This window comes from Rhinopithecus roxellana, chromosome 9, assembly GCF_007565055.1.
Source record: "Rhinopithecus roxellana isolate Shanxi Qingling chromosome 9, ASM756505v1, whole genome shotgun sequence".
In the NCBI taxonomy this organism is placed as follows: Eukaryota; Metazoa; Chordata; class Mammalia; order Primates; family Cercopithecidae; genus Rhinopithecus; species Rhinopithecus roxellana.
The window spans coordinates 125,491,650-125,519,094 of NC_044557.1; the positions used below are offsets into that span (position 1 = coordinate 125,491,650).

The 27,445-nt window shown below is 42.3% G+C and overlaps 1 protein-coding gene across 5 annotated transcripts in view; it reads right to left on the reverse strand.

Annotated features, from left to right (window-relative positions):
- The window catches only part of MSRA (methionine sulfoxide reductase A), a 365,945-nt gene that overhangs the window by 105,400 nt on the left and 233,100 nt on the right, over nt 1-27,445 (reverse strand). For all 5 annotated transcript variants that reach the window (XM_010353452.2, XM_030937674.1, XM_010353454.2 and 2 more), the window contains 2 exons: nt 21,100-21,204; nt 2,952-3,058 (listed from right to left, as the gene is read on the reverse strand). In XM_010353452.2, coding sequence (XP_010351754.2) covers nt 2,952-3,058; nt 21,100-21,204 — 212 coding nt within the window. The remainder of the gene's footprint in view (nt 1-2,951; nt 3,059-21,099; nt 21,205-27,445) is intronic.

Here is a 27,445-nt window from a genome sequence, read left to right on the forward strand (position 1 = left end):
CAGCCTCCCAAAGTGCTGGGATTACAGGCGTTGAGTCACTGCACCCTGCTTCTTTTGCTTTTATCTCATTACTTTTCCCAAGTGATCTTATCAGCAACTGGGGTTTCATTTACCAAATATAAGTTGGTAACTCCCAATAATAATAAGGGTTCCTGTTTATGAGGTATTTACTGTGTGCTAGGCCCTGTGTTTCACATGCATTTGCCCAGTCAGCAGTCCTAACAATCCTCCCTGCAAGGCAGAAACAGCCCATGGCTCCTCCCAACAGTTCCCTTGGATGCCCATGTCTTGGGTATCTTAAACTCTGCACTTTCACAACTTACTTTACCTTCCCCACAAATCTGCCTCTGCTTTTTGTACAGAAAATCACCAGCCAGAAACCTGGTGAGAATCACCAGCCACGATCTGGACCTGGACTTGTCCCTCTTATTGACTCCCCACTTCCAGTGAAGTTCCAAGTTCTAGTCTTTGTACTTCCTAAATATCCCTCCCTCCCACCCATACTTCCACCATCCTAGACAAAGCTTCCACCATTTCTGGACTGTAATCCTATAACAGCTGCCCAACTCAGCTCCCTGCATCCAGTCTTACTTCTCTTTAACTTCAGTTATTCTAAGGTCATTGCTGTCTGTCTTTGAGCATCTGGAAAATGGGGATAATGGGGTCTCCCTTATCCTCATAGGTCTGCTTGAGTCAAATAGAACATATGGCTTTCTAAGTGGCAGGTACTTGAAAATAAATTGCACAGATGACATGTGAATTGAGAAAATTTGACGGTAGAGCCTACATGTGTAACCACCACCATAAATGCCCAGGTTAGCCCACCACTGTTAGAAAAGCCATTATGAAAAAGGGATAAGAGAAAGAATATATAGGTAAAAGGTTTTTAGAATGGAAATATAAGTATACTTAAATTACTCTAAAACTTAGCACCTTCAAAATATATACATTTATTATCTCACAGCTTCTGTGGCACAGCTTGGCTGGGTGCTTTTGGCTCGAGGTCCTTCATGAGGCTGTAATCAAACTGTCAGGCAGAGCTGCAGTCTCATCTGAAGGCTCGACTGGGGTTGAGGGTCTTCAAAGCTCACTCATGTGGTTCTTGGCAGCCTTTTGTCCTTGTCACGTAAGCCTTTGCACAGGGCTGCTTCATGACATGGAAGCTGGCTTCCCCTACCATCTCTCAGACAGTAAGAGAGAGCTTTCACAATAGGAGCCACAAGCTTTTAATGACCTAGTCTCAGAGTGCTCCCATCACTCCCATCACTGCTGTCATTCATTAGAAGTGAGTTGCTAAATGCAGCCCATATTCAAGAAGATGAATTACACATGGACAGAGAGCACTGGGGGCCATCCCACAGGCTGCCTACCATGACCAGCCAAGCAGACATCACAGCCTGGGAGGGATGTGGGAGGGGCTGAGGAAGGAATGGGCTCTTTCAGCGCCTCCCTCAGGCCTTTGACAGACTCTGCTCATCACAGTCGAACTGACCATGAGTCACCCATCCTACTACTTGCTCATCAGTGGACACTCTAGTTACAGCCTCCTCGTCTCTGCAATCTCTCTGTCACCATGCAGGATAAGGGGATAGCCCACTCATTCCTGGGGACTGTTGCGTACCTGACTTTTTACATAATTCTAACATAGATTAGCTTTATAGTAGCTTCTAGCTCTACTGCCAAATGCAAATCCACATCAGAAAATATAATGATAAATAAAATCTAAGTACTATCACAAAGTTCTAAAAACTAAAGCAACTCAAGTTGTTTTTAAAACAACTAAATCTCTATTGAAGGATTTTTAAAAATGGTATACAATCGTGAAAATAATTGTTTTGTGATATCATGTGTATATTTCTCAGAACTACTTTTATTGTAATTCAATTTACTGTTATGACAGAGAGAGAAAGCGTTACAGGTTGAATCATGTCTCCCTCCAAAAGATAAGCTAGAGTCCCAAAACCTCGGATTGTGACCTTCCTTGGAAACTGGGTCTTTACAGAGGTAATTAAGTTAAATGAGGTCATGAGGGTTAGCACTAAGCCAATATGACTACAGACTGTGTAAAAACAAGAAGTTTGGACACAGAAACACACACACATAAAACTAGGGTGATGTGAATATGAACATGGAGAAGACAGCCATCTAGAAGCCAATGAGAGAGGCCTGGAACAGATCCTTCCCTCACAGCACTCAGAAGCAACCAGCCCTGCTGACACCTTGATCTTGGACTTCCAGCCTCCAGAACTGTGAGAAAATAAATATCTGCTGTTTAAACCAACCAAGCTGTGATTGTTTTGTTACAATAGCCCTGTAAAACTAATACAGAGGGAAGAAAAAAAGAGGGAGCTTCAGACAGAGACAGAAACAAAGAGAGAAGGAAAAATACTTATTTTAACAGGCTATATCTTCATCTAGATGAGTGATTCTAAAGACAAACACATAAGGGCCCACTCTTTACTTTTTTACATTGAGATAGGGTCTTGCTCTGTCACCCAGGCTGAAGTGCAGTAGTACAATCAGAGGTCACTGCAGCCTTGACCTCCCAGGCTCAAATGATCCTCCCACCTCAGCCTCCCAGGTAGCTGGGACTATAGGTGCAGGCCACCATGCCTAGGTTATTTTTATATTTTTTTGTATTGATGGGGTTTCTTCGTGTTGCCCAGGCTGGTCTCGAACTCCTGGCCTCAAGCATCCTTCTGTTTCGGCCTCCCAAAGTACTGGGATTACAGGCATAAGCCACTGGCCCTGGCCCAGGCCTACTCTTAAAACCTCATTTAGCACATGTATTGGACACAATGGCTCCACTCCTAGAGGCTGACATAAATTTCTAAGAGATGCACAAATAAAACACAATTCCAGTTGAAAAGCAGCAGACTCCCCTCTAAAATCACAACCTGGCCCTAGTCATGGTAGCCCAAGCCAGGGGCCAGGAGCCCAGCAACCCCTACCTTTTGGTAGTCCTCTTTGGAGCTCAGGGCCACCTCCATTTGCTTGGCGGAAGTCGGGTAGATGGCCGAGCGGTACTGAGTGCCATGGTCGCTCCCCTGGCGCATACCTGGGAAAGCAGAAGACAGAGAGGGTTACCTGGTCGCCAGGCAACAGCGCCAGCATCAAACTGGGCACAATGCCAAGGCATTTTAACACTTTTCATATGGTCCCTGTGCCTGATGTCCTGCTAAGTGCTTGTTTTAATTTTTTGTTTGCAGCATTTTCTTAAAACAAGCAGGAAATGTATCTGTTTTGATTTGCCTGTTTTAATTACAACAAATACGTTTGAACCCAGGTAGATTTATCACAGGTCTTGGATCACACTAGATGTTCTATGAATACATACTCTTACGTGAAATATTTAAACAACGATCTACTCCAATTGTCACATGTAACGCACTATGATACATATTATTTCCTTGGGTCCTAAGGAGACACCTGTGTGGAAGGTTTCATCATCCCTCCCTTGGTGGATGAGGAAATGAGACAATGTCTGTGTAAATTCCTGGCACAGTGCTTGGCACACAGCAGGAGTCCTGCATCTACGACTAATGTCATCTACCCATCTAGTCCGCCACTTAAAGTCAGCAAAGAGCATTTTCTGCCTGTCTCAGCAGCTGAAGGGTGGATGACGGTCAGCTTCTATCTGAGTGTGACAGTGCCCCAGAGTGAAACAGCCACAGGGTTGCTACAGATCCCCTATATGCCACCATGTTGTTGTGAAAATGAACCAGGCACTGGGATTCAGGAATTGGACCCTGTAGCATGTTCCAGCTAGTCACATTTCTAATATACTCAGGGAAAACAGAGACCAGCAGGCATAAGCAAGCATTAGAGGGATTACAGGAATATCTGTGCAGGTTAAAAAAATGCAGGGGTTCAGAAAGGGAGTAAGTTCGTGTGATCAGTGGGGAAAGGGCCCATGTCTCAAAGGCTGTATCAAGGAAGTGACTTGTCTTGTCAGCAGGTGGGCGCCAAGGGTGAAGGTAGAACAAAGGTAAGGATTGCGGAGCAATGTGGTGCCTTCAGGGACTTGGAAGGAACTGGTACTGCTTGCAAAAGCAGCTGCAACCCAGGCAGCATCAGTGTCAAAGCCCTGATGCCAGCTTCTCAAGAGGATGAGCATGTTACCCTCAAGCCTGAAGCCCAGATGAGAAAGATGCTTCACCGGGAAGGATGACTGGACGTTCAACAGATTGAAAACCCAGAAGAGCCAACACCCAGGAACGGCTGGGAATACAACAAGTGGCCTTGCTTGTCTACTCATTGAATCACAAAACAAATGAAATATCTGACTGTCACAAATCGATCTAAACAGGCGTTATAATGCTGTTTTCCAGAGGGCAAGATTAACCAAAATTATATTTTGAGATAGGACAGAAAAATGTTATTGAATGGTAGAATAACCCCTATATGTCCTTCCTTTTTCTGCACATAAATATGTTCTCTCCAGCAGAAAGAATTCATGTGTGCCGACTGTAGCCTCCACACTCTGGAGGCTACAGAAGAATTAGGTCATAATCCCTGGTCTCAAGGAATAACCAGGACGAGGGAGGGAGGGGGAAGAGTAGTCACGAGCCTGACACTGTACTTCCCTGTGCGAGGTCTTTGCCATCATTTCTTGTTTCATCCTCACATGTGCCCCGTGGAGAAGATATTCTTAACACTCTTGGACAAAAAGGAAATTATGGATCAGAGACATTCAGTGACCCACCTGACGTCACACAGCAGGTAGATGGCCATCCTGCAATTTAAACTTTGATCACCCCGACACCAAAGCCCTTGCTCCTTCCAAAATGGATGCATGAGAAGTTACAGCAAAATAATCGAGGACAATGGAACAAAGTGCTTTTGGATGTGGAGTACCTGCTGGGGAGAGGGCATCCCAGCCCAAGGCCCAGAAATAAGAACAAGCTTGGAATGTTCTGAGGACTGTGAAGAGGCAGGACAAGGTCTGACAAGGGGCCTGGTGGGTCCTGAAGCTGGTGGGTTGGGCGTGTAACCACATAGGTATCTTGACAAGTCATGTTGGGGACCAGAGATGTGTGGAAAGATCAGACTCCCAGGAGCTACAGAATTCTCTGGAACCCTGAGTGAGCATAATCACCAACCAATGACCCAGGGCCCCCTTTCCCACAGATGCAACAAGTGTTGCAAAGTTCACTGTGCCCTCCACTTGGCTTTTGAAAAACTATGAGGAAAAATTATTGACACTATTTGGCTGTCTTCATGGACCAGGGAAGCAAGCAATGGGCTTTCAGTGTTGAGTGGAAAGAGAATTACTGGCTCAGAAACAACATCTTGTGCTTAAAATTCTTCCATAGTACTCTATAAACTGATTAATGAGGACTGGGCTTTGGGGCATTCTTGATGAGAACTGACCTCCTGGCATCTACTAATGCTTGAGATTTCTCCATCCAGTCTCTCCAAAGAAGATTTTAAAGGGACAAGCAACCCTGAGATTGCTCTGAGGTTTCTCTCCCTCTCAGCAGAGCTGGAGGAAGCAGTGGAAAACAGAAACGCTCCATCTATAACGAAGCATAAGATGATGACTTCTCCTTTGCTCAGAGGGCCTCCTAAGCCTCAGCTCATCTTTGGGTTCCAATCCTGTTTTATCCGTCCTGATTGGAGACATGAGAAATGTGTCTGAACATGAGAACTTTTAAAGGGAAGTTCATGCTATGAGTTGAACTGATATGCAGGAGTTACCAGCTGATAGTGAACATCAGGACAAGTCAGCTCCGACTCCTCAGGGTCTGAAATCGCTATCTCTATCTTAGGAAGCTTCGCGGGAGCCATCTCATTAGCAGGACTATCCATGTTGGCTGAAAATAGAGTGACTCCTACCAGCATGACCCTCACATTCTTCTCTTCTATAGACTGCTGCTAAGAGAAAACAGATCCTGCATTATGATCTGCTGCGCCAAAAGCCACCTGCATGCTGCAGTGGCACAGGAAGACCACCAGGGATGCTGGCATTGGTGGGAGAGCTCACCCAGGTGCTGCTTCAGGGTGGCCTCCTGCCTTCTGCTGGAAAATAGGGTCTCCGTGAAAAAACATGCCATAGTGTCCTCCCCGAAGTAGATAAGCCTGTATCCCTCACAGTGAAAGATGGCACTTCTTATTATCCAGGTGACCCTTCTGGGTGCACCTTGCCTTTACCTTAGGTGTTTGAGACAAGCCCTATGAATATAACTATCTCACTTTATCTGAGAGCTTAATCCTGTCCATTTTAACTGACAGCTCATTTTTAATTTAAAACACTGAATAAATGAATGGACAGTCCTCCTTTCATCAAAAGAGAGGGAGGGAGGGAGTGAGGGGGAGAAGAAGAGGAGGAAGGAAGAGAGAGAGAGGGAGAGGGATCATCAAAGTAGCTAACAATCTTAAGAGTCCTCAATATGGCCAGGCACTGTGCTTTACTACCTTATTCATCCAATTCTGCAAATACTTGGAGCACATTAGCAAACCCATTTCCCGGCCTCTTCCCGCTGCCAAGGTGAAACTGACCCTCTCTCAAAGGTGAAACTGACACTCAGAGAGAGGCTGGTTGCCTGTTGAATGCCAGGGCTGCATCTGGAACCATCTAACTCCAAAGTCCATGATCTTAACCACTATTATTTCCATTTGTAAATATATATAATTTAGGTAAAAAATTAAGTGGAATATAGGGATCTATGAAAGCTATTACGTGGCTCTCTTTTAAAAGGAAAACAGCCACATAATACGGTCACTATCTATCATCTGCACAATGTTCTTTGCATTTTTTCATGCAGTGCATCTCAAGGGAGATGGAATAATGTTGCTTTATAACAGAGGTGCCAAATATTTATTCCATATCTAAAAGCAAAAAGAAAAATGAAAGATCCCAATTTTCAGTAAGGAGTACACATTATTTCTATAGCCATAAATTATTTTGAAAAGATGTGGTGATTTCTTCATAAAAGGTATAAAAAGCTATTGTAGTGTGAGTTTTGTTTGTGTAAAACAGAAATTCTATTTATGGCGGCCAAAGAAAATCTTTTTAATTATTATGTGTCCTAGAATGTCTTTTGGGACTCCATGTCTGTTTATGTTTTAAAATCCCAAGTTTGGCCAAATAATGAAAATATTAGAAAACTTTCAAAATAGTAAAATTTTTAGGTCATCATTGCAAGTCCAAATATTAAAGTTTTACAACCAAAGTGCCCTACTACATGAGATTTACAACATGTTTACACTGAAATCAGTACCAAGCACACATGTGCACACACATTTACAAAACTAGTCCATAATGGATAGTGTTCACATTAGCAGAAGTAGCAATCAACATATTATACCTTTATAGTTTCTAGATTCAATTACAGAAAAGTACATAAGACATAAATGTACAAAAGTTCATAAAATGGACATGCACAGTTAAGTGCCTAATATTACTCTATCTATAATTATTGATTATAAAGTGAACACTCGTGTCACCACCACTAACATCAAGAGAGTACAGCCAGTACCCTTGGGAGTCTTCCCTGTGTCTCTATTGATGACAATGCCTTCCCTCTCTCTAGTTGTACCACACCTGGTTTTTGTAATAATTTCTTTAGCACATAGACACATTCAGAACAAAGCTAGTTTAGTTTGGCTTGTGATATGGCTTGACTGTGTCCCCTCCCAAATCTCATCTTGAGCTGTAGCTCCCATAATCCCCATGTGTCGTGGAAAAGACCTGGTGGGAGGTAACTGAATCATGGGGGGGTGGGTCTTTCCCATGCTGTTCTCATGATAGTGAATAAGTCTCATGAGATCTGATGGTTTTATACAGGTCAGTTCTCCTACACACACTCTCTTGTCTGCTACCATATAAGATGTGCCTTTGCTCCTCCTTCGCCTTCAGCCATAATTGTGAGGCCTCCCCAGCCATGTGGAACTGTGGGTCCATTAAACCTCTTTTTCTTCATAAATTACCCAGTCTCAGGTATGTCTTTATTAGCAGAATGAGAACAGACTAATACAGCCTATTTTTAAAATTAATATAAGTGGAATTATAGTTTGAATCTTTCACTTACAATTATGATCATGAGGTCTTTCCATTTTCTTCATTTTCATGGCTTCATAATATCCCATTGTATGAATGCACCACAATGGATTTATACTTTCTACCCTTAATGAACATTACCAGCTTGGGGCTGTAAAGAACATTCTTGACATGTATTCTCTTATACATATGCATGAGTATCTCTTGAGTACATACCTAGAAATAGAATTGTTGGTGTATAGTGTTTGCATGTCTTCAACTTAACTACATGCTGAACTATTTTTCCAGAGTAGTTGTACCAATTTACAAAACCACATGACTGCACAAGAATTCCTGGAGCTCTAAATGCTTGCCAATTCATTAAAGTCTGCTAATGTCAGATTTTCACTTTTGTCAGTCGGTTTGGTGTGTAATGGAATCTTGCTTGATCTTAATTTGCATTTTCCTGATTAATAATGTTAATTATCATTTTATATGTTTCTTTGCCATAATTCAAGTCCTTTGCCCATTTTTTTTCTCAGCAGTCTGTCTTTTCTAAAAAAAAAAAAAAAACACTGCATATATATTTAAGTCTATTTTTTACATATTCTGAATACTCATCCTTTATCAAATATAATCTCTCTGTTCTTGGCATTTTTTTATTTTTTATTTTTCATTTTTTTGTTCTTGGCATTTTATGATGCTTTTTGATGAACCAAAGTTGTAAGTTTGATATAGTTAAATCTGTCAAATATTTTTCCTTTATGGTTAGTGCTTTTGTGCCTTGTTTAGGAAATGCTTCCGAAACCCAAGGTCATGAAGATATTATCTACTTGAAGTTTCGTACATTTGCCTTTGATATTTATGTATTCAATCTACTTGGAATTGATTTTTGTGTATGGTGTGAGGTAGAGATCCAATTAACTTTTTTCCTATAAGAAAATTATCTTATCACTCTTGATTTAAAAACCATTCTTTCCCCAGGACTATGAAATGCCAACTGTGTCATTTGTCATGCTTTGACATGAGTGGGTGTGTTTCTGAACTCTCTATTCATCTGTCCCTACATCAGATTCACAATGTCTTAATAGCTGTAGCTTTAGAATGACTCGGTATCTGGAAGAGTAAGTCCTCCCATCCTCTTGTTCTTATGCAAGTGTCTGCTTTTCTTGGGCTTTTGCATTTCCCTATACATGTCAAGATTAGCTTTTGAGATCCACAAAAACAACAACGACAACAATAACAAAACTGTTGGGATCTCATTGAGATTTGCACTGAATTTATAAAACAACTTGGAGAGAATTGGCGTGTTTACCAACCATAAACAAGACCCAATATTAGATCTTCCAGCTGCCTAACTACTAAGCCAATGCCATGGGTTTTTTTTGTTTTGTTTTTAAGATTTTTTGGTAGCACTCCACTTCAAGGTACCAATTCCTGGTAAATAAGTCAACCCTGAAATTCCAGTGGCTGGACATAATAGAAGACGCAAAGCACAGTTACTAAAAAGGAGATGGTACGAGTTCTGCTTCATGAACTCTTCAGGGGCTTAGGCTGACAGAGCTTCACCACCTTCAGTACGTTGCTTCAAAGCTTTCCCTTGGGATTCACATTCAGCAGGCAGCCTGAATCTAGAGAGAAAAGTTCACAGATCATGCAGGAGGTTTTTCTGAGCCAGGTCTGGAAGCAGCATATATCACTTCTTCCTCATTCCACTGGCTGGAACTCGGTCACATGGCCACTTCGAGGGAGAATAGGAATGGTGTCTGGCCGGGGAAAGGTAAATAGGTATCTAGTGGATTTTTCAATCAGTATACATTTATTCCTTTCCTTGACTTACTGCATGAGCTAGGACCCCAGTCCAATGCTGATTAGAAGTTGTGATGGCATTCTCTGTAGCTTCTCAATGCTTCATTATTAAATGCAATGTTTGCTGTAGGCTTTTGCACGTACTCTTTATCAGAATAAGAAAGTCATCTTTTATATGTGTTTTTAATATGAATACTGAATTGCATTCAATACTTTTTACGTATCTATTTCAATAATCATACACGTTTTTAAAATACCTGCTAAGGTGGTTAATTACATGGGTTAATACTGAAGCTTGTGTTCCTTGGAGGAACCTAAAATTGGTCATGATGTATTATTTTCTTATATACTATTAAATTCAGTTTGCTAATACTTTGCACAGGGTTTCTGCAAATACAGTCATAAGTAAGATTGTCCTATACTTTACTTTTCTTACATAGTTAAGTTTTGGTATCCAGATCATGCAAGGATCGTAGGACGGACTGCATCCCTCTCTAATCTCTTGAAAACATTATGAAAACCTGTAATTATTTCTTCCTTAAATGTTGGGAGAACTCACCGATGAAGCCAGTGGTTTTTTTATTCAGTTTTATTAAACTATATTTTTAAAGAATGTATCTAACTTTTCAAATTTATTGACATAAAGTTGCTTATCATATCCTCCTGGTTTCTGTAAAATCTCCCACATCTGTAGTGATATCCCAATTTTTTATTCCTAATGTTGTATATTTGTGCCTTCTCACTTTTTACTTGAACAGCTTCCCAGAGCTTTATTAATTTTGTAGCCATCATGAAATACCAACTCTTAGCTTTTTTGATCTTATGTTTGTTTGCTTCCCATTTCATTTCTTTCGGCTCTCGTCATTTCTTTATTTTACACTGTTTGGGTTGAATTTGTTGCTGATTTTCTTAAGTTCTTGAGAGGGACACTAGCTCAGCTTTTCTTCTCTTCTAATATATGAATTTAAGGCTCTATATGTCCCTCTGAGAACTGCTTTACCTATGCCCTATCAATTTTAACATATAGTATTTTAATTACCATTTGATTCAAAGTATTTTCCAATTTCCATCATGATTTATCTGTGATAAATAGGATATTCAGATTTTTCTTTTTTTCAGGCAAGGTCTTGCTCTGTTGCCCAGGCTGGTGTGCGGTGGCGCAATCATGGCTCACTGCAGCCTCAACCTCCTGGGCACGAGCAACCCTCCGACCTCAGTCTCCTGAGTAGCTGGGACTATAGGGATGTGCCACCATGCCCAGCTAGTTTTTTGTTTTTTTTTTTTTTTAATTTTTCGTAGAGACAGAGACCTCACTAAGTCACCCAGACTGGTCCTGAACTCCTGGATTCAAGTGATCCTCCCTCCTTGGCCTCTCAAAATGCTGGTATTACAGACATGAGCCATGACACCTGGCCAGAAATTTTTAAATTTTCTAACATAAGAGGATTTTCTCAATACTTGAATTATGGTAAGAGAAACAAAAGCTAAATGATTTTAATCCCTCTGAAACATACTGAGCCTTTTACAGCCTGGAATCTGTTCCATGTGGGACAGAGAAGCAGGCGCCCCCCCACCCCGATGTGGGGAACAGCATCTTATCACATCCACTGGGTCAAGTGCTGGAATTGTGTCGGTCACTCCCTCTACGTTTACTCCCTCTATGTCCTTAATAAGGCTCTCAAAGCTCACATTTTCTGGGATTAACAAGTTTGCTCAGAATAAAGATGTATCTAATCCTCTGCTTACCTGTCTGGGTTCCTGTGTTGCCTTCCATTTTAACCTGGTAATTCCTCATGGTTCTGTCAGCTCTTTGATGTGATGCTTTATATATATATATATAGTTATATTTTATTCAACATGTGGAGCTGCTTTCAGTGGGCGATTTGGTCTGAATAACTCAGCCTGCCATTCCTGGAACCTAGAAATCCTAGTTGCCGCCAGTGTTATCAGCTCTGATTTTTCTCTGACCTAATTCAGTACCCTTTTATGTGAAGTCTAGTAATTCTTCTGACTTCATTTCTTTTCATTGATTTCATACCATTTCAGCAATTTATTCAAATTCTAAATGACCTAACCATTACTATCTAAGATATGTGAAACTCTTGCTGGCTATAAGTTTTCACAAGCCTGATTATTTGAACTTCTTCATCTTGCAAATCCTTAACAGGATTATAAAATTGTAATGGACATCACAAAGAGTTTAAAATCATCGGATAATGTGCTGCTGTTTCCAGCTGTAGTGAGTCATGTTTTCCGCTTTCTGATAGAATTATGTAGCACTGTGGGGCCATGTGCCACCCAACAGAAAGAACATCAGCTTTTGAGTTTGGCCCTTAAGTCCAAATTCCACCTCTGTCAAGCAATGTAGTAAGTGGCTTGTGCCAAATCACTTCGCCTCTCTGGGCCCATCTGTTCCTCTATAAAATGGGTCTAAGGTTCACAGGTTGCTTTAAGGATCAAATGGGATCACGTACACATGAGCACTCAGCATCGTGCACAGCCCAGGAGAGCCCACCAGTGAGACTCTGTCACTCAGCACAGCCACCAAACTCTTGTAACACTATAAAGGCAAAGGAAAAATATTAAATATCAGCTTTACAGTATTATATGACAGCAGGATTTAAAAGTGCAAAGAACACTTCTGCAAACAGCAAAGATGCTATGAACACTTATGATAACGGGACACAAGGGAAAGTGTGACTGGAAGAACAATTAATAAAAATATCAGTTAAATTCTTTGTTTCATTTTTCTGTTTCCGAAATTCTTAGAAGAATGAAATCCCTTTCAGAATTCATAATGCTGGGTTTGGGTGGCTTTTGCATTTTATATGTGTGCAGCTGTTCCTCCACTCCGAGTCTGCACATCTGCTCATTAGCAATACAATATCATTCCCACTGTCTAATTATTTGCAGATGATAGATTCCTTGTATATGGTCTAAAAAAGGATAGTCCTTCAAAACTGGTGACTTATTTTAAAAAACTAACTTCAAAGGGTCAGCACAAGGAAGTTCAGATATTAATCTGGCAAGTTCAAATATACGAACGACAGTATTTTACTGCCAAGTTGATGGGGAACAGAAGGAAAATAGGATTTGTCTCCCTTCAATGAATGTTTCCCAGTAGACAGCACAGGGGACCTGCTTCTCCACAGCGCACCTGGAAAGAGACTCGGGAGCCAACCTCCTGAACACGGAGTGGACCTATCGCACCCGATTCCCTGGGACCACCTGGAAAAAACTTGCCTGGAGCAGGGCTTCATGGTGACTGCACACGTCTGGCAGGGGAGCACGTGAGACCCAAGGACACCAAGTAGAGAAGAGTCCTTAGAGGCTCTCTAGTTCCAAGCACAGGCTGAGGAGCCCCACAGGATCCCCAGCTCATGGTAAGGCCAGGATGTGTGGCCCCAAGAAACGCAACAGCATGGATGGTGCAGCCCACGGGGGCAAACCAGACCAAGCCTTCTGAGGACAACTGGGAGCTGTGCTGCAGGTGGAAAGGGGTGAAGAGGAGCTGATTGAGGATAAAGGGTGTGAACCAAGAATAGGAAGCCATCAGGGGTAATCAGAACATAAGCTGAGGAAAAATGACAGAGAACAAGCGGAGAAATACTGGGATTCACGAAAGAACAAGACAAACAAACAGCAGCTGGTGGAAGCGGCCCTTCCACAGGCGGCATGAGCACGACAGCTATTAGAGCCAGCGCTTATTCCGCACCAGGCACCACGCTCTGCACAGCAGGCTCCACTCCCGTGTGCGCCCCCACACTGAGAAGGCATACATTATTACAGAGGCAGAAACAGAGGTTCACTTACTCGTTCAATGAGAAAACATTTAAATCAAAGCCCACCTTCTAGAGGAGTCAGAGAATAAGCAATAAACAAGTAAACACATGATTCTACCTCATGATGAGAGTTAGGAAGGAAGAAGAGGACGAGGGTACAGAAGTTCATGGGGGTGAGGGCTAAGAGTGCTACTTTAATTAGGGTGGGCAGGGAAGACCTTTCTGAGGATGACATCTTCAGCTGAGACCTAAAGGAGAAGGAGCCGGTCACATAGCTCTTGCTCTCCTCGATCCTGGAGCAAGGGAGAGCAACATTTACTAAGCACCCCTTAGGGGCCAGTCTTAGAGGCAGACATTTTATAATCCTAATTGTATTTAATCCTGACTATAACCCCATGAAGTAGGGATTACTGACTCTGCTTAGCAGAAAAGAAGCAATGAGGTTCCAAAGACTTGCAATCTTGCTTGATGTTGGTGGCAGACCAAGAGCTATGGACAGGCTGAGCAGTAGGTGCAGTGTGCAAGGCAAGAAAGAGCTTGAGTCTTCTAGGAATGGAACAGATGAAGGCCACAGTAACTGAAGCGCAGTGAGCATGGATGGGGCGGAGTCTGGGGAGAACTGTGGTATGAGCCAAAGTTGGAAAGGCAACTGCCAATCAGGTAATCCCAGGCCACACTGGCCACTGTAAAGAGTCTGGATCTCATCCCAAAGAAACTGGGCAACCAGCGAAGTGCTTTAAGTCAGAGGGGCCACACCTGGTTTTGTGTTTTTAACAGGGCATTATGGAGCAGGGAATGAGAAAGGATGATACAGGCCAGTGAGGAGACTGCTGGAGGACCTAGGTGGTCAGGTGGATACAGAGAGAAATGAGGCCTGTCCGCACAGCGAGTGCCGGGCCGACTTGGTTCACAGCCATGACGTCTCTGACCCCAGGGTCCATACCTCTTAACAACAGGTTTGATTAAAGACGTTTTAATTAAGGGAACATTGTAATTAAGGCTTTCAGAGGGGTGACTGGGAGTTCATCACAAGCTTATAGTTGAAGGCTGTATTAGTCAAGATATAGGTTCAGCTGCTGTAGAAAAGCAGAAAAAGAAGCCTAAAATGAACCAAAATAGCAGTAGTTTAAACAAGAGTTCTTGCCTAAAGATCCAGCCTGGGATGGTGACTCTGGCTTCTCTGTCTTGCAGCTCTAGCAGGACAAGGGTCAGGCTCCATCCCTGGGCTTCATGATGGCCCACCTCTTCAGCCCTGCACTAACTTGTGGGAAGGGAGGAAGTGGAAGAGAACGCCCCTTCCTCTAAGGCCACAAACCCAGAAGCTGCACGCCATCACTTCTACTCAGGCCCCCATAGTCAGAATTTAGACATGTGGCCATATTGGGGTCAACCAGCAGTCTCAGCCAGAGGCCTCTGCAAAGGCCACTGTTCCCCAAGGAGTACATGGGAGCAGTTTCCAGACCACAGTCCTCTAGGAAGGCTTGGAGTTGCCATAAAAGGTCCACACATCCAACTGTGCAGCAGGCAAGATCTAGAGCCTGGAGAATGCATTATGTGTACAATATTTCCATTTTCCAGAAGTACATGATATGGAAGTGGGTGAATACAATAGGCATGCAATTTAAAGTATAATTAAATCCAAAGTAGCATTTTAATATATTTGCTTTTTTAAATACACTAAAAGCACAATTGTTATCATTGGAGAATCCATAAAAATGCACATCCGAGCTGGGCGCAGTGGCCACATCTGTCATCCCAGGACTTTGGAAGGTTGAGGCAGGTGGATCGCTTGAGCCCAGGAGTTCGAGACCAGCCTGGGCAACATAGTGAAATTCATCTCTACTAAAAATACAAAAGTAAGTTGAGCATGGTGGTGTGCACCTGTAGTCCCAGCTACTCAGGAGGCTGAGGTGGGAGAATGGCTTGAGCTTGGGAAGGAGAAGTTGCAGTAAGCCAATTGTGCCATTGCACTCCAGTTTAGGTGACAGAGCAAGACCACGTCTCAAAAAAACCAAAAAAATGTGCATCCTTAGAAGAGGTCTTCCTAGTCAGGAAGCTTGGATTCCTCTAGTGTAGCAAAAAGAAAATAGACCTGAGTTTTGGACAGAGCTGCATCCAAATACTGCCACCAACATTAAGCAAGATTGTGAGTCTTTTGGAACCTCATTGCTCCTCTTCTACTAAGCAAAGACAATGATCCTCACCTCACAGGGTTACGGTCAGGATTAAACGAAATTAGGATTATAAAACATTTATCGTTAACACTGGCCCCTAAGAGGTGCTTAGTAAATGTTGCTCTCCCCTGCTCCAGGACTGAGGAGAGCAAGAGGGGCTGCAATTGAGAAATCAAATTTAGTGGGTGAAGTCACACAAAACAGAAGACTGTCTGCCTGGTGCACCTGTGGCTTGGCCCTTGGCGCTCAGTCTGTGCCCTGCATCCTACGCAGGACTAGGAGGTCTCATGCACTGGCTACGCTAGTTAGGAGGATACAGACCAGGCATGAAATGCTGGGAACCTGATCCAGTTCTTTAGATTACTGTGTCAGCAACCTTAAGGAGGCTTTTGAGCAAGGATCCACCAGCCTCATCACTACTGTCAGCGCCAGCAGGTCCCAGAAGACAACATAAACAATGCTGAACTTTTTCCATCCAACGCAGGAGACACGAGAATCTCGGTGGGTAGAAAATCCACACTGTAGTAGATGGAGGGTAAATACTTTCCCAGAGAAAGAATCACAGGGCAACACAGATGTAAGAGTAAATGTGAAATCAAAATCTGATGGAATTGTATTGTGTTGAGAAAGACAAAACAACAATACCTTGGTGGCATGGCACCTTACCATTTTCATGTTATTTTCACACTATTTTATTTAATTCCTAAATCAGCCCATTAAGTCAGCAGTATAGACATTATTATCCCTTTTTTTGTAGATGAGAAAAATGGAGGTTCAGGTTGGGTAAGTGTCCTGGCCAAAGTCATGGGGTTCGGAAGGGGCCAACCAGGGACCAGAACCCAAATCTTCTAAATCTCAGGCACGTACCATGTTGCCTGAAGACAGTGGGAGTCTGGGTACCCCCATGGCCAGGAATGCACACCTGCCAGTCTATCCTCAGAAGCCTAAAGGAACTACCTTCATCCCATGAGTAAGAAAGAAGGCCAGAATAGAACCTACTGACTTAACCAGTGGGATTCAAATGTTTCAGCAAAAGTAGAGGTTCTGCAGTAACTGGTAAATTAAAAGAAGAGACTATTCCACTTACTGGCCACATGAGTAATGATGCTAGCATGTCTGTCACTCCTCCTTAGGTTAACCCATGGAGTGGCATCCTCTTCAGACTCACTGCCTAGTGGCTGTGGAATAACAGGTCTCAGGCCTCACCTATACCTTAAAAAGCCTACACCTTCCAATCTCTCACTTACCAGCTTTGCTCCCTCCAAAATGGCAGAAGGCTAGGCATAGTGGCTCACACCTCATGGCCTGTAATCCCAGCACTTTGGGAGGCCAAGGCAGGCAGATCATGAGGTCAGGAGTTCGAGACCAGCCTGACCAACATGGTGAAACCCCGTCTCTACTAAAAATACAAAAATTAGCTGGGCATGGTGGTGGGTACCTGTAATCCAAGCTACTCAGGAGGCTGAGGCAGGAGAATTGCTTGAACCCAGGAGGCAGAGGTTGCAGTGAGCCAAGATTGCACCACGGCACTCCAGCCTGGGCGACAGAGCAAGACTCCATCTTTAAAAAAAAAAAAAAAAAAAAAGCGGGGGGGGGAAGAAAACCTAGGGGGACTTCATCTAGTCCATTAGGGCAGATACTATGAAAGCTATTTCAGCACCTTGAAGCAGGAGAGAACATGCTGAATGTTCTCTGTTTAGCCTATGCCATGAAGATCTGATTTAACTGAAAGGGGATAAACTATTGCTGTTTCTACTATAGTAAGACCATTGACATCAGCAAGAATCTCCACATTTGCAAATATCAGTGTAGATACTGCTTCTCCTACAAAATGCAGTAAATTATAACTAAAAAATTTAAGTGGCCCCTTCAAGTCCTTAATGACTTTACAAAAAGGTACTAAAACCTTTCAACATGCTAATTAAAATACATCTCTCTTGAGTCATATTTCTGTGGAGAATCATGTTTCCTGGGCACATCTTCACAAAGGTCAATGCCTTTTCAACTTCTACTCAAGTTTTGTCTTTTTGTTGATCAGAGTTCTGGCACAGGCAAGAGCATTGCTCAAGTAGTTTTAGTAATCACTTTTGTTTCTGAAAAGAATCTGGAGTGGGCGACTCCTCACAGATCAGAGTCACTGCCAATTCCAACCTGCTGCTTTCTTTGAAAATGTCCATTTTCTCAGTAAGAATAGTCAGTCTTACATGTCTTCACCACCCTCATCTTCTCCAGTGGTGGCTTTCTTTTCAAGATCAACTTTTACTGTGAAATGTGACAGGTTGCCATGTGACCTCGAGTAGAGATTTAAGCAGCTGTGGTCAGATGTGGTGAGTCAGTGACAGCCAAGTTCATTTTTAGCCTTGCTCTCCCCTGCCTCTAGCCCATCCCTCAAGGAGCAGGCTTCAAATTCTGACCATGGAAAAAATGACACTTGACATGTGTCATTGTTCTGGGCCTGCAGGGTTCCCCGGGAATATCAACTCCATTGATACCAGAGTTATCCTGAACTTATGGGTTTGTTATTGTTTGTTTTTTGCTTTTTAATGTTCAAGTGCTAACACATACTTGTTTTGATGATTTCATGTTAACATTTAGTCTGTGGTTTTATGTGCATTTATCTATAAGCTCACTTGATCTCAGCATATTGGAATTAACTATTTTCTTCCTGTAGGAATATATTTTCCATGTGCATTAACCAAGAGGCTGGATACTCCTGCGTATCCCAGATGCCTTAGTGATTTAGCACACCTGGTGGCTAGGTGCAGTGGCTCACGCCTGTAATCCCAGCACTTTGGAAGGCCAAGGAGGGTGGATCAAGGGTTCAAGACCAGCCTGGCCAACATGGTGAAACCTCAACTCTATTACAAATATGAAAAATTAGCCGGGCATGGTGGCGTGCACCTGTAATCCCAGCTACTCGGGAGGCTGAGGCAGAGGCAGGGGAATTGCTTGAACCTGTGAGGTGGAGGTTGCGGTCAGCTGAGATCACGCCACTGTACTGCAGCTTAGGCAACAGAGTAAGACTTAGTCTTAAAAAAAAATAATAATAAACAAAAACAAAAAATGAAAGGGCACCTGGCAAATATAATGAGCATAAGATTGTTTGGATTGAATGGGTAGATTAGTAAGGATTTTTGCTACTGTTGCATGTAATAGAAACTAACAAACTAGATTAAGAAAAACAAAGCCAGCGGGGTAGACGTTCCTGATGGAGGATCTCTATCCCTTCCCTTAACTACCCAACATCCCCTGCCCTTCCTTACCTCTTCCTTATCTCTGGGGAGGCCACTGACCTGTGGAAGGAGATGGTCCATAAGAGAGGCAGAAGGATGGGGCTATAGATTGAAGGTGTCCTGAGGCAGTCAAGATTGCCCTGGGGTTGTTGATGAGTGGTTCTCTGAATTTAGTCGGGGAGACTGGGTCACGCTACAACCTTAGGCATGCCCTTGCCTCGTTTCGGTCTTCATATTGCCACCTATGATGTGAAGATCTGGAAAATATTTTTTAATCCCAGAGATGCCACCATTACAAACACAGAGCCCAGGGAAGGGCAAGTGATGAACAGAGAGGTGAGTTCTCCCAGCCCAAACCCTCATCACAGTAGTAGTATTCCCCCCAAGATTCAGGGGCCGGTATTAGCAACCTAATTAATCAATGAAGATGTGATTAAATGAAAGCATTTAAGACAGGTATGGAAAGAGAAGCTGACAACAGACTTGGCCTTCTTTACAATTCTGCCAGGCCTAAGCCTACAGAGATTCTATCAGGACATGGCATTACAGTTGGCCACATTAAAGGGCACAGACTAGACCTGTCGCCTCCATGACTTCAGCCCTTGCCTGGACCTCTGATATGTGTTTTTATTGATAATTTTGGAGGTCTTATCATCTTCCTGTGACCCTTGACTCTGACAGTTAAATGGCTGAACGTCTGCTCCATCTGGATTGATGACTTACCAGAACAAGTGACTGGCTGTCACCACCCTGATTTATGATCCTCACTGCAGAGCTTCCTGCAGAATCAAAGCAATCTAGGCCCATGGACCTGCCTTCCCACATGATGTGATGTCCCATATCCCAAGCGAGGGTGACAAGTGAACCTTCTGATTAGAGTATTCTTGTCCTACTGGTTCTTTCCCTACCCTGCCCCATACCTCATCCCTCTTCCACCAGGTACCCATTCCCCCATGTCAAACCAGACTTTGTTGTCACGGAAATCCTGCCCCTGGCCTCCTTCCTAGGCCCACACCTCTAGGCCTCCACCTGCCCTGATAGATCTGCCTGGATCCCGAACCTGCCTCACCCTGCTCCAGCTTGTCACTTTGTTGCTCTTGCCTCATCTCTGACTTTTGCCCTCTGGCAAATCGCCCTGGAATGGGATGGTTCTTAGAACCAGCACACAGGACCCACCAACCTGTGCTGCTACAGGCATATTAAGAGTCCAACATGAAGCACAATATATATTTGGAGAAAAACTTCACTCATCAAGAAATAACAATGCATATCCACTACACAAAAATCTGACACCAAATGGAAAATACTTTTGTGAAATAGACTGATTGCCAAATGAAGAGGGTTTGTGAAAAGTCACATCTATTGCATAGGACTTTTCAGTTCATAAGCTGCATAATATCAGATCATCATACTGGCAAAGCAGGGCCTGTAAGCCTACTGGGATGCGACCTGGAAATTGCTTCATTATTGAATATTACAATGATATTTGCCAACATGGAATATTTTGCTTGTGTATGCATTTGAATTAAATTTCTAGCCACCATTTTTTATAGCCCAAATACATTAATATCTCCACATAACAAATTCTAAAAAGGACAAATGAAATATTTAAATGAGCAAGATTTGTGGACCTAGTGAATACTGCATTTTACCTGTATGTTCTTTATCACCACAGACATTTTTTTTTTTTTTTTTTTAAATCAAACCTGATAACGTCAAAAGACGAGAAAGGCTAAACTCAGAGAAATAAAGAAACCATAAATCAGGAAACTTTGGAGCTGCTGGAAAGACACTTTAATTTTGTAGACAAAAGACTGCATTAAGGAGGAATAATGCAATAATCAAAGGTGAACGGATCGCTATTGTCTGGCATCTTCCTCTGTGGGAATGTTCCCACCCCTGACAGCTGTAAGGGGGCAGGGGCGTCGAATGTGGCTGTGCCTTTATTCTCTCACCCTTTTTCTCCCCAGCCCCTCCTCTCCTCCGTCAATAAATGTCTGCAATCATATTCTTGAGCTCCTGTGTGATTTCAAGGTTCATCTCTTCCATGCAGCTCAAACACTAATTATCCCAGCTGTAATTAGCAAGATAATTAAATACTGGCTCACTCATCACTCTACCTTGGGTCGGGTCGTGATTCTCCCAGAAGACCTTGAGCAGTTCCTCAAAACTGATGTGTTCTGGCTGGTACACCACTCGGACGACTTCTGCATGGCCAGTTTTTTCTTGGAAGAAACAAAACGTACAACTGAAATTTACTGACAACATCAATTTATTGCAAGTTTTTTGTTCACAGAAAACCAACAGACAAAAGCTGAAACTCTACCCCCTGAAGCGAAACTCTACCCTCTGACGGAAGAATGGAAGCATGATTAAACTTTAGCTAACAGTCTCTCTCAAGGCTCTGTTACTGGTTCTTTTTCCATAAAAGCATACAGTTCTCCTCTAGAAAGCTTGCTGCGATGACTTCTACATTGTGCTCTGATAAATTGTTTTAAGTTCATGAAAAAACAAACATTGGTTTTCAGGTCTCTAAGCTCACTCTTGGGAAACCTTATGGATCCACCCTGACATAGCGCTCAAGATTTGAAACTCTGCAAAGGGAAAGAGCCAATTTATTTTTATCATCACTCCATGCTTTATGTAGTGAGCTCACCTGCACCACAGTGAGATGGTGCCAGGGAGAGACCTGTAAAAAACAGGATGATCATTCGTTCACATGAGATCAGTAAGTTAACGGAGGGACATACTCGCTGTGCTGTTAACACTGGGACAAGGGTCAGATTTAAATACCCAGTAGGGTGGTAAGTGTTTTCTCAGCCTAATTCATATCCATGGTAAACAATGATGGTGGCATATGCCTCTTTGCAGGATCCTCTGTAGGCCTGTTCTCAGTGGTGGTCCTGAAGGTTTGGTGGATCAGGGGTGGGTATTTGCAGTACTGCTTTTACCTGTGAAATTCATGTCCTTCCTTATTTTGCAGTCTTAGAGCATGGCAAATAAGAGATCCCTCCATACTAAGATCACTTGGCTATATAAATTTTTTTATCACAGTCACCTTATGTGTAGTAAAGAATTTGGCCAGCCGGGCACGGTGGTTCAGTGTAATCCCAGAACTCTGGGAGGCTGAGAAGGGTGCATTACCTGAGGTCAGGAGTTCGAGACTAGCCTGGCCAATCTGTTGAAACCTTGTCTCTACTAAACAAAAAATTAACTGGGTGTGGTGCCAGACACCTGTAATCCCAGCTACTCCGGAGGCTGAGGCACAAGAATTGCTTGAACCTGGGAGAAGGAAGTTGCAGTGAGCTGCAATCGCAGCACTGCACTCCAGCCTGGGCAAAAAGAGCAAAACTCGATCTCAAAAGAAAAAAGAACTTGGCCTTGCCCAAAGAGAGGTCTGGGCTTTTGTCCTCAGCTTCTGGAAGATAATGTGTATCATATCCAATGCTGGGCACACTGGGTCTCAGGATGGAACCAGCTACATCCAATTGTCTTAGGGTGAGAGTTGGCCATGCTACAAAGACCAACCATGTGAATTCGGATGGGGGCTTTGGATCACATGGTATCAGAACACCTGGAGACTGAGTTCAACCACATAGGCAATCAATCAATCAATCACGCCTACACAATGGAGCCACAATAAAAACTCTGGACATTGAAGCTCAGGCAAGCTTCTCTGGTTGGTGGTATTCTGCATATTGTTACACATAGACACCAGAAGGTCAGTATATCCTGACTTCAGGAGAGAAGAGAACAGAAGCATTTGGAGCCCTCCCAGCCTCTTTCTTTAGCTAATTTTGAGCTGCAACCTTTCCCTGTAAGACACTGTAACCATGAGTATAACAGTATTCAGTGAGTTCTGCAAGTCCTTCTAGCAAATTATCAAACATGCGAGTGGTTTTGGGAATCCCCTGAACTGGCACCTTAATCTGCAAAAGTGTCTTCAAATATATCAGTCATCTCACTTTAATTCTCACAACTGTCCAATGCTGCAGGTAGGGAAAGTAGGAATCCTTATTGTACAAACTGAAAAACTATGACACAAGTAAGTTAGATTTGCCCAAGGTCACGCAGCTAGTGAATTTCTGGGCCATAACCTGAAAAAAGAAAAGATACCTTCTGAGTTCTGGTCCAGGGCTCTAACCGATACATCAAAGGAAAGAGCGCAAGGTGAACATTCGGAACATGAATCCAGAAAAGAAATCTATTCATTATCTTTAATTTGATCTTTTGATTAATATTTAAATTTCTTCTGATGGTAGAAACAGTATTTGCAGATAACATTGAAGCTTAGAAAATATGAGGAAGTATAAAAAAGAAAATACAGGCCAGGCGCAGTAGCTCAAGCCTGTAATCCTAGCACTTTTGGGAGACCAAGGCAGGTGGATCACTTGACTTTGGGAGTTCAAGACTAGTCTGGCCAACATGGTGAAACCCCGTCTCCACTAAAAATACAAAAATTAGCCAGGCGTGGTGGTGGGTGCCTGAAATCCCAGCTACTCAGGAGGCTGAGGCAGGAGAATCACTTGAACCTGGGAGGTGGAGGTTGCAGTGAGTTGAGATCACACCATTGCACTCCATCCTGGCATCCTGGGTGACACAGCGAGATTCCGTCTCAAAAAAAAAAAAAAAAAAAAAAAAAAAGAAAGAAAGAAAGAAAAGAAAAAAGAAAATACAAATCACCTATACCCCTGCCACATAAGCAATATCAATAAATTTTATGAATCTCTTCCTGGGTGCCTACCAGATGTGTGCACGCCCACACGCGTGCGTGTGCGCGCGCACACACACACACTTTCTTCCATTGCATGCATTACAGCATGCTTTCCTCTCTTACCATTATATCGGGAATATTTCCCCATGTCACTAAAACTTTTAGAAAATACCATCTATAATGAATACACAACTCTCCATCAGATGGTTGTCCAGCTACTTATTCAATCACTCCTTGTCATCAGGCAATCAGACTGAAATATATTTTTATCCATAAATGTAAATATTTTTCCATGCTTCTGAAGCTGCCTCAAGCCTTAGTTATATAAATGGAATTTCTAAATCAATGTTTCTAAACATTTTTAAATTCTTGATGCCTAGTTCCAAACTGCTTTTCAGTAAAGTTGACCCAGTTTTCTCTTTCTGTTGGCAGCATTTTTGAGGGCCAGTCTCAGTCACCATTACAATACTTTTAATCCTTAGCAATTCATAGCTGGGAGACAGTATTCTATGGTTTTATTTAGGATGAATTTATATTATTAGTGAAGTAAAACATAAATTTCATGGTTATTAGCAATTTTAATTCCTTCTTTGCTCTAATTGGCATGTCCTTTTATACTGGGCTATTAATTATGTTAATATTTTATTATTAATTGGTTAGTCCATATAATTTTAATTCAAATACTGTAGTCATTCAAGTCAGCATCTAAACAGATTTTATGCTAAAAGATACGAAAAGAATGACAGTGGAGAGTTTGAGGAAAAGATACAGTAAGTATAATAATGTGATAGTAAAACCACTTTTGTTCTAGTTTAACATATTATTTTGTAATTTGAAATGTTTAAATAAGTGATTCAACTATATAAGAACTAAAAATCTCTGAATATTAAAAATGGTAATATGTTATCAACATGATAGATATATTTGGCATGAAAAACATTGAAACCACACTGAAATCTAAGCAAAAGATGTAAACAGGCTATTTGTTCACAATTTACATGTGTTTCTTCACATAGGAAGAAACACATGTCAACTGAGACATGCAAAATGCCAACATTTTTAGTGATCAAAATGAAAGTAAATAAATGCATATTAAAACACTAACATATTATCTCTTATTATATTTAATAAAACTGCTTAGAAGCATCTTAGTGCTGTTGAGGATACAATGAAATGGTGCCCTTACTTGGCTAGTGACAGGGTAAAATCACTAAATCTGTTCTGAAACCCCATGGGTATATGTAGCAAGAGCCACAGAGACGCTCATTTGCCTTGATTAAGTGATCCAGGAAATCCATCTCAAAGGTATAACTTCAAATAATAGAAAAGATATACATATGCAAAAAAAATCACTGTCATTATTACCATGGTAGAATACTATAAGAAATACACAAGCCAAACAAAGGGAAACAAAGGTGGTATACTCGTAAGATGAAGTTTCACAGAACCATTAAAATACCACATACTTTACTATCCTACACATAGTGAAAGCTGTTACTTTACTATTTAGTGAACAACAATGATATGGTAGCCACTTATCTACTTGATGCCATTTAATGCTCATAATTTTTTCCCATTTTGATAAAATGAACATAACATAAAATTTACCATCAGATTAAGTACCTTCACAGTGTTGTGCAATCATCACTATCATCCAGTTCCAGAACTCTTTTCATTTCGCAAAACTGATATTCTCTACCCATTAAAATACTAACTCCCCATTCCCCCTCTCCCTGGACCCTGGCAACCCCCTTTCTACTTTCTTGTCTCTATGGATTTGACTTCCCTAGGGACCTCCTATAAGTGGAATCATACAGCATTTGTCTTTCTGTGACTATCTTATTTAACTTGGCATAATGTCCTCAAGGTTCATCCATATTGTAGCATGTGTCTGAATTTTCTTCCTTTTTAGGGCTGAGTAATATTCCATTGGGTGTATTTTGCTTGTTTATCCATTCATCCATCAATGAACATGTCGGTTGCCTCTACCTTGTTGCCACTGCAAATAATGGTGCTGTGAACACAGGCATACAAACATTGCTCACAACGATTTTACAAGAGAGATATGGTCCCCATTAAACAGAAGAGGAAATCAAGGTCTCCCTACGAATTTTTCCACACAACAGTGAGGAGGTAGGAGGATTCAGTCATAAGCCAACCAGGTTTCAACCAGAGATGAAGCTCAACCTCCTACTGTGACCTGAGCTTCTCAATGGAGAAACCTGAAGCCATGAAGTGATGGCAAATGTCACACAGGCTGTGACCCAAATGAGAAATCACAGCTGTGTGGTAATTGACACGAGGCTGTCAAGAATATTTTATGGGATTAGGCTTTTCTTTCATGACAGCAATATGGGGTCAGGAAAGATTTCCACTTGCCAACAAACACTTTCAGACATAATCTGCCACTGACATTATTTGTGGAGAGGTTTAAAAAAGCTTAGTTGTTTAAGAGAAACTACTACCATTCAAATTCAAGATTCATTTGCCTTGACAAACAGCACAGTGATGCCCTTGCCAAACTCACCTTTAAGTTTCTTTACTTTATTTCTCCAAAGTAAAAGAACCTGTGTAAAAATACACAGTGCAAATGATCAAAAGGATTAAGGGACTCAGAACCACTTACAGAAATACCCACACTTTACAGGAACCAGCCAACGTGCTAGGCTAATTTCATTCCAGAGACCAATCTGCAAATACTTTCTTGTGCTTCCAGAGATAAAAGGCCAGATCTTAAAAATACTTCAAGCCGTGTCTTCACATAGCATCGTGCAAATAGCATGATAGATGTGACGTGCAAACATGCTTGTTAACAATTCACAGCAGCATTACAGGGGCTTTAACATTGTTGTTCAAAAATATTTTGAAAGAAAAAATGAAAAGGATGATGTCCTCTCGAAGCATCTCCCTCCACTGCCTTACCCCACAGCCCCAGAAGATGAACAAATGCAGAGGAGTTGATTAAAGGCAGCCATTCCTTCCAAGACGAAGCATCCAATCCAAGAGGAGACATAAGGGCATGACCTGGGGCCAGGAAAATCAGACATTCTGGGGCCATCTAGCTATGTGGAAGCTAAGTCATCCATGGAACCAGATGCCTTTAAAAAGAATCCAAGATAAGTCAGTGTTTACGGTCCTCCCGCATAGCTTCCTGTCCATGGAGAAAATGTCACCTTTGATTCTTCTGGGGTAGGGTACTTAGATTTTGCTACTGTTGGGCTGCTGGGACAAGAACAAGAGAGTAGGGAACTGGCCCACGCAGTAGATGAGAAGAGAGAGGCAGTGAGCTGTGGTGAGATGCCAGCAGGTAGTGGTGAGGAGCAGATTGTCGGGGATGGCCTCCTGGCTCTGCCGCTGGGCAGCTGCATGACCTTGGTGGGGTCTGGGAGAGGAGGCAAAGCTGGTCCACACCACAGCTCCCTGGCAAATGAGCCATGCCTTTCCTTGGGACCCACACCCATGCTAGGGGGCCTTTATCTACCCAACCACTCTATGCACAGTTTCTTCACCTGCAAACTGGGAGATTAGTGCCTGGCACATGGGACGTAAGTCTCTACATCTTATATAATTCTCAGTTGTATTATCATAATTATTCTCTAATCAGCCGTGATCACATGGGGAGAAACTGGAATAGAAGTCAGAAGAAGTAGCTTAAACCATCATTCCAACACAGAGTTTAATACCTTTTTGACTGTGATCCTGGGCGTCCTACTTTTTTAGATGGGAATAAAATATCTCTGTGACAAAATAAA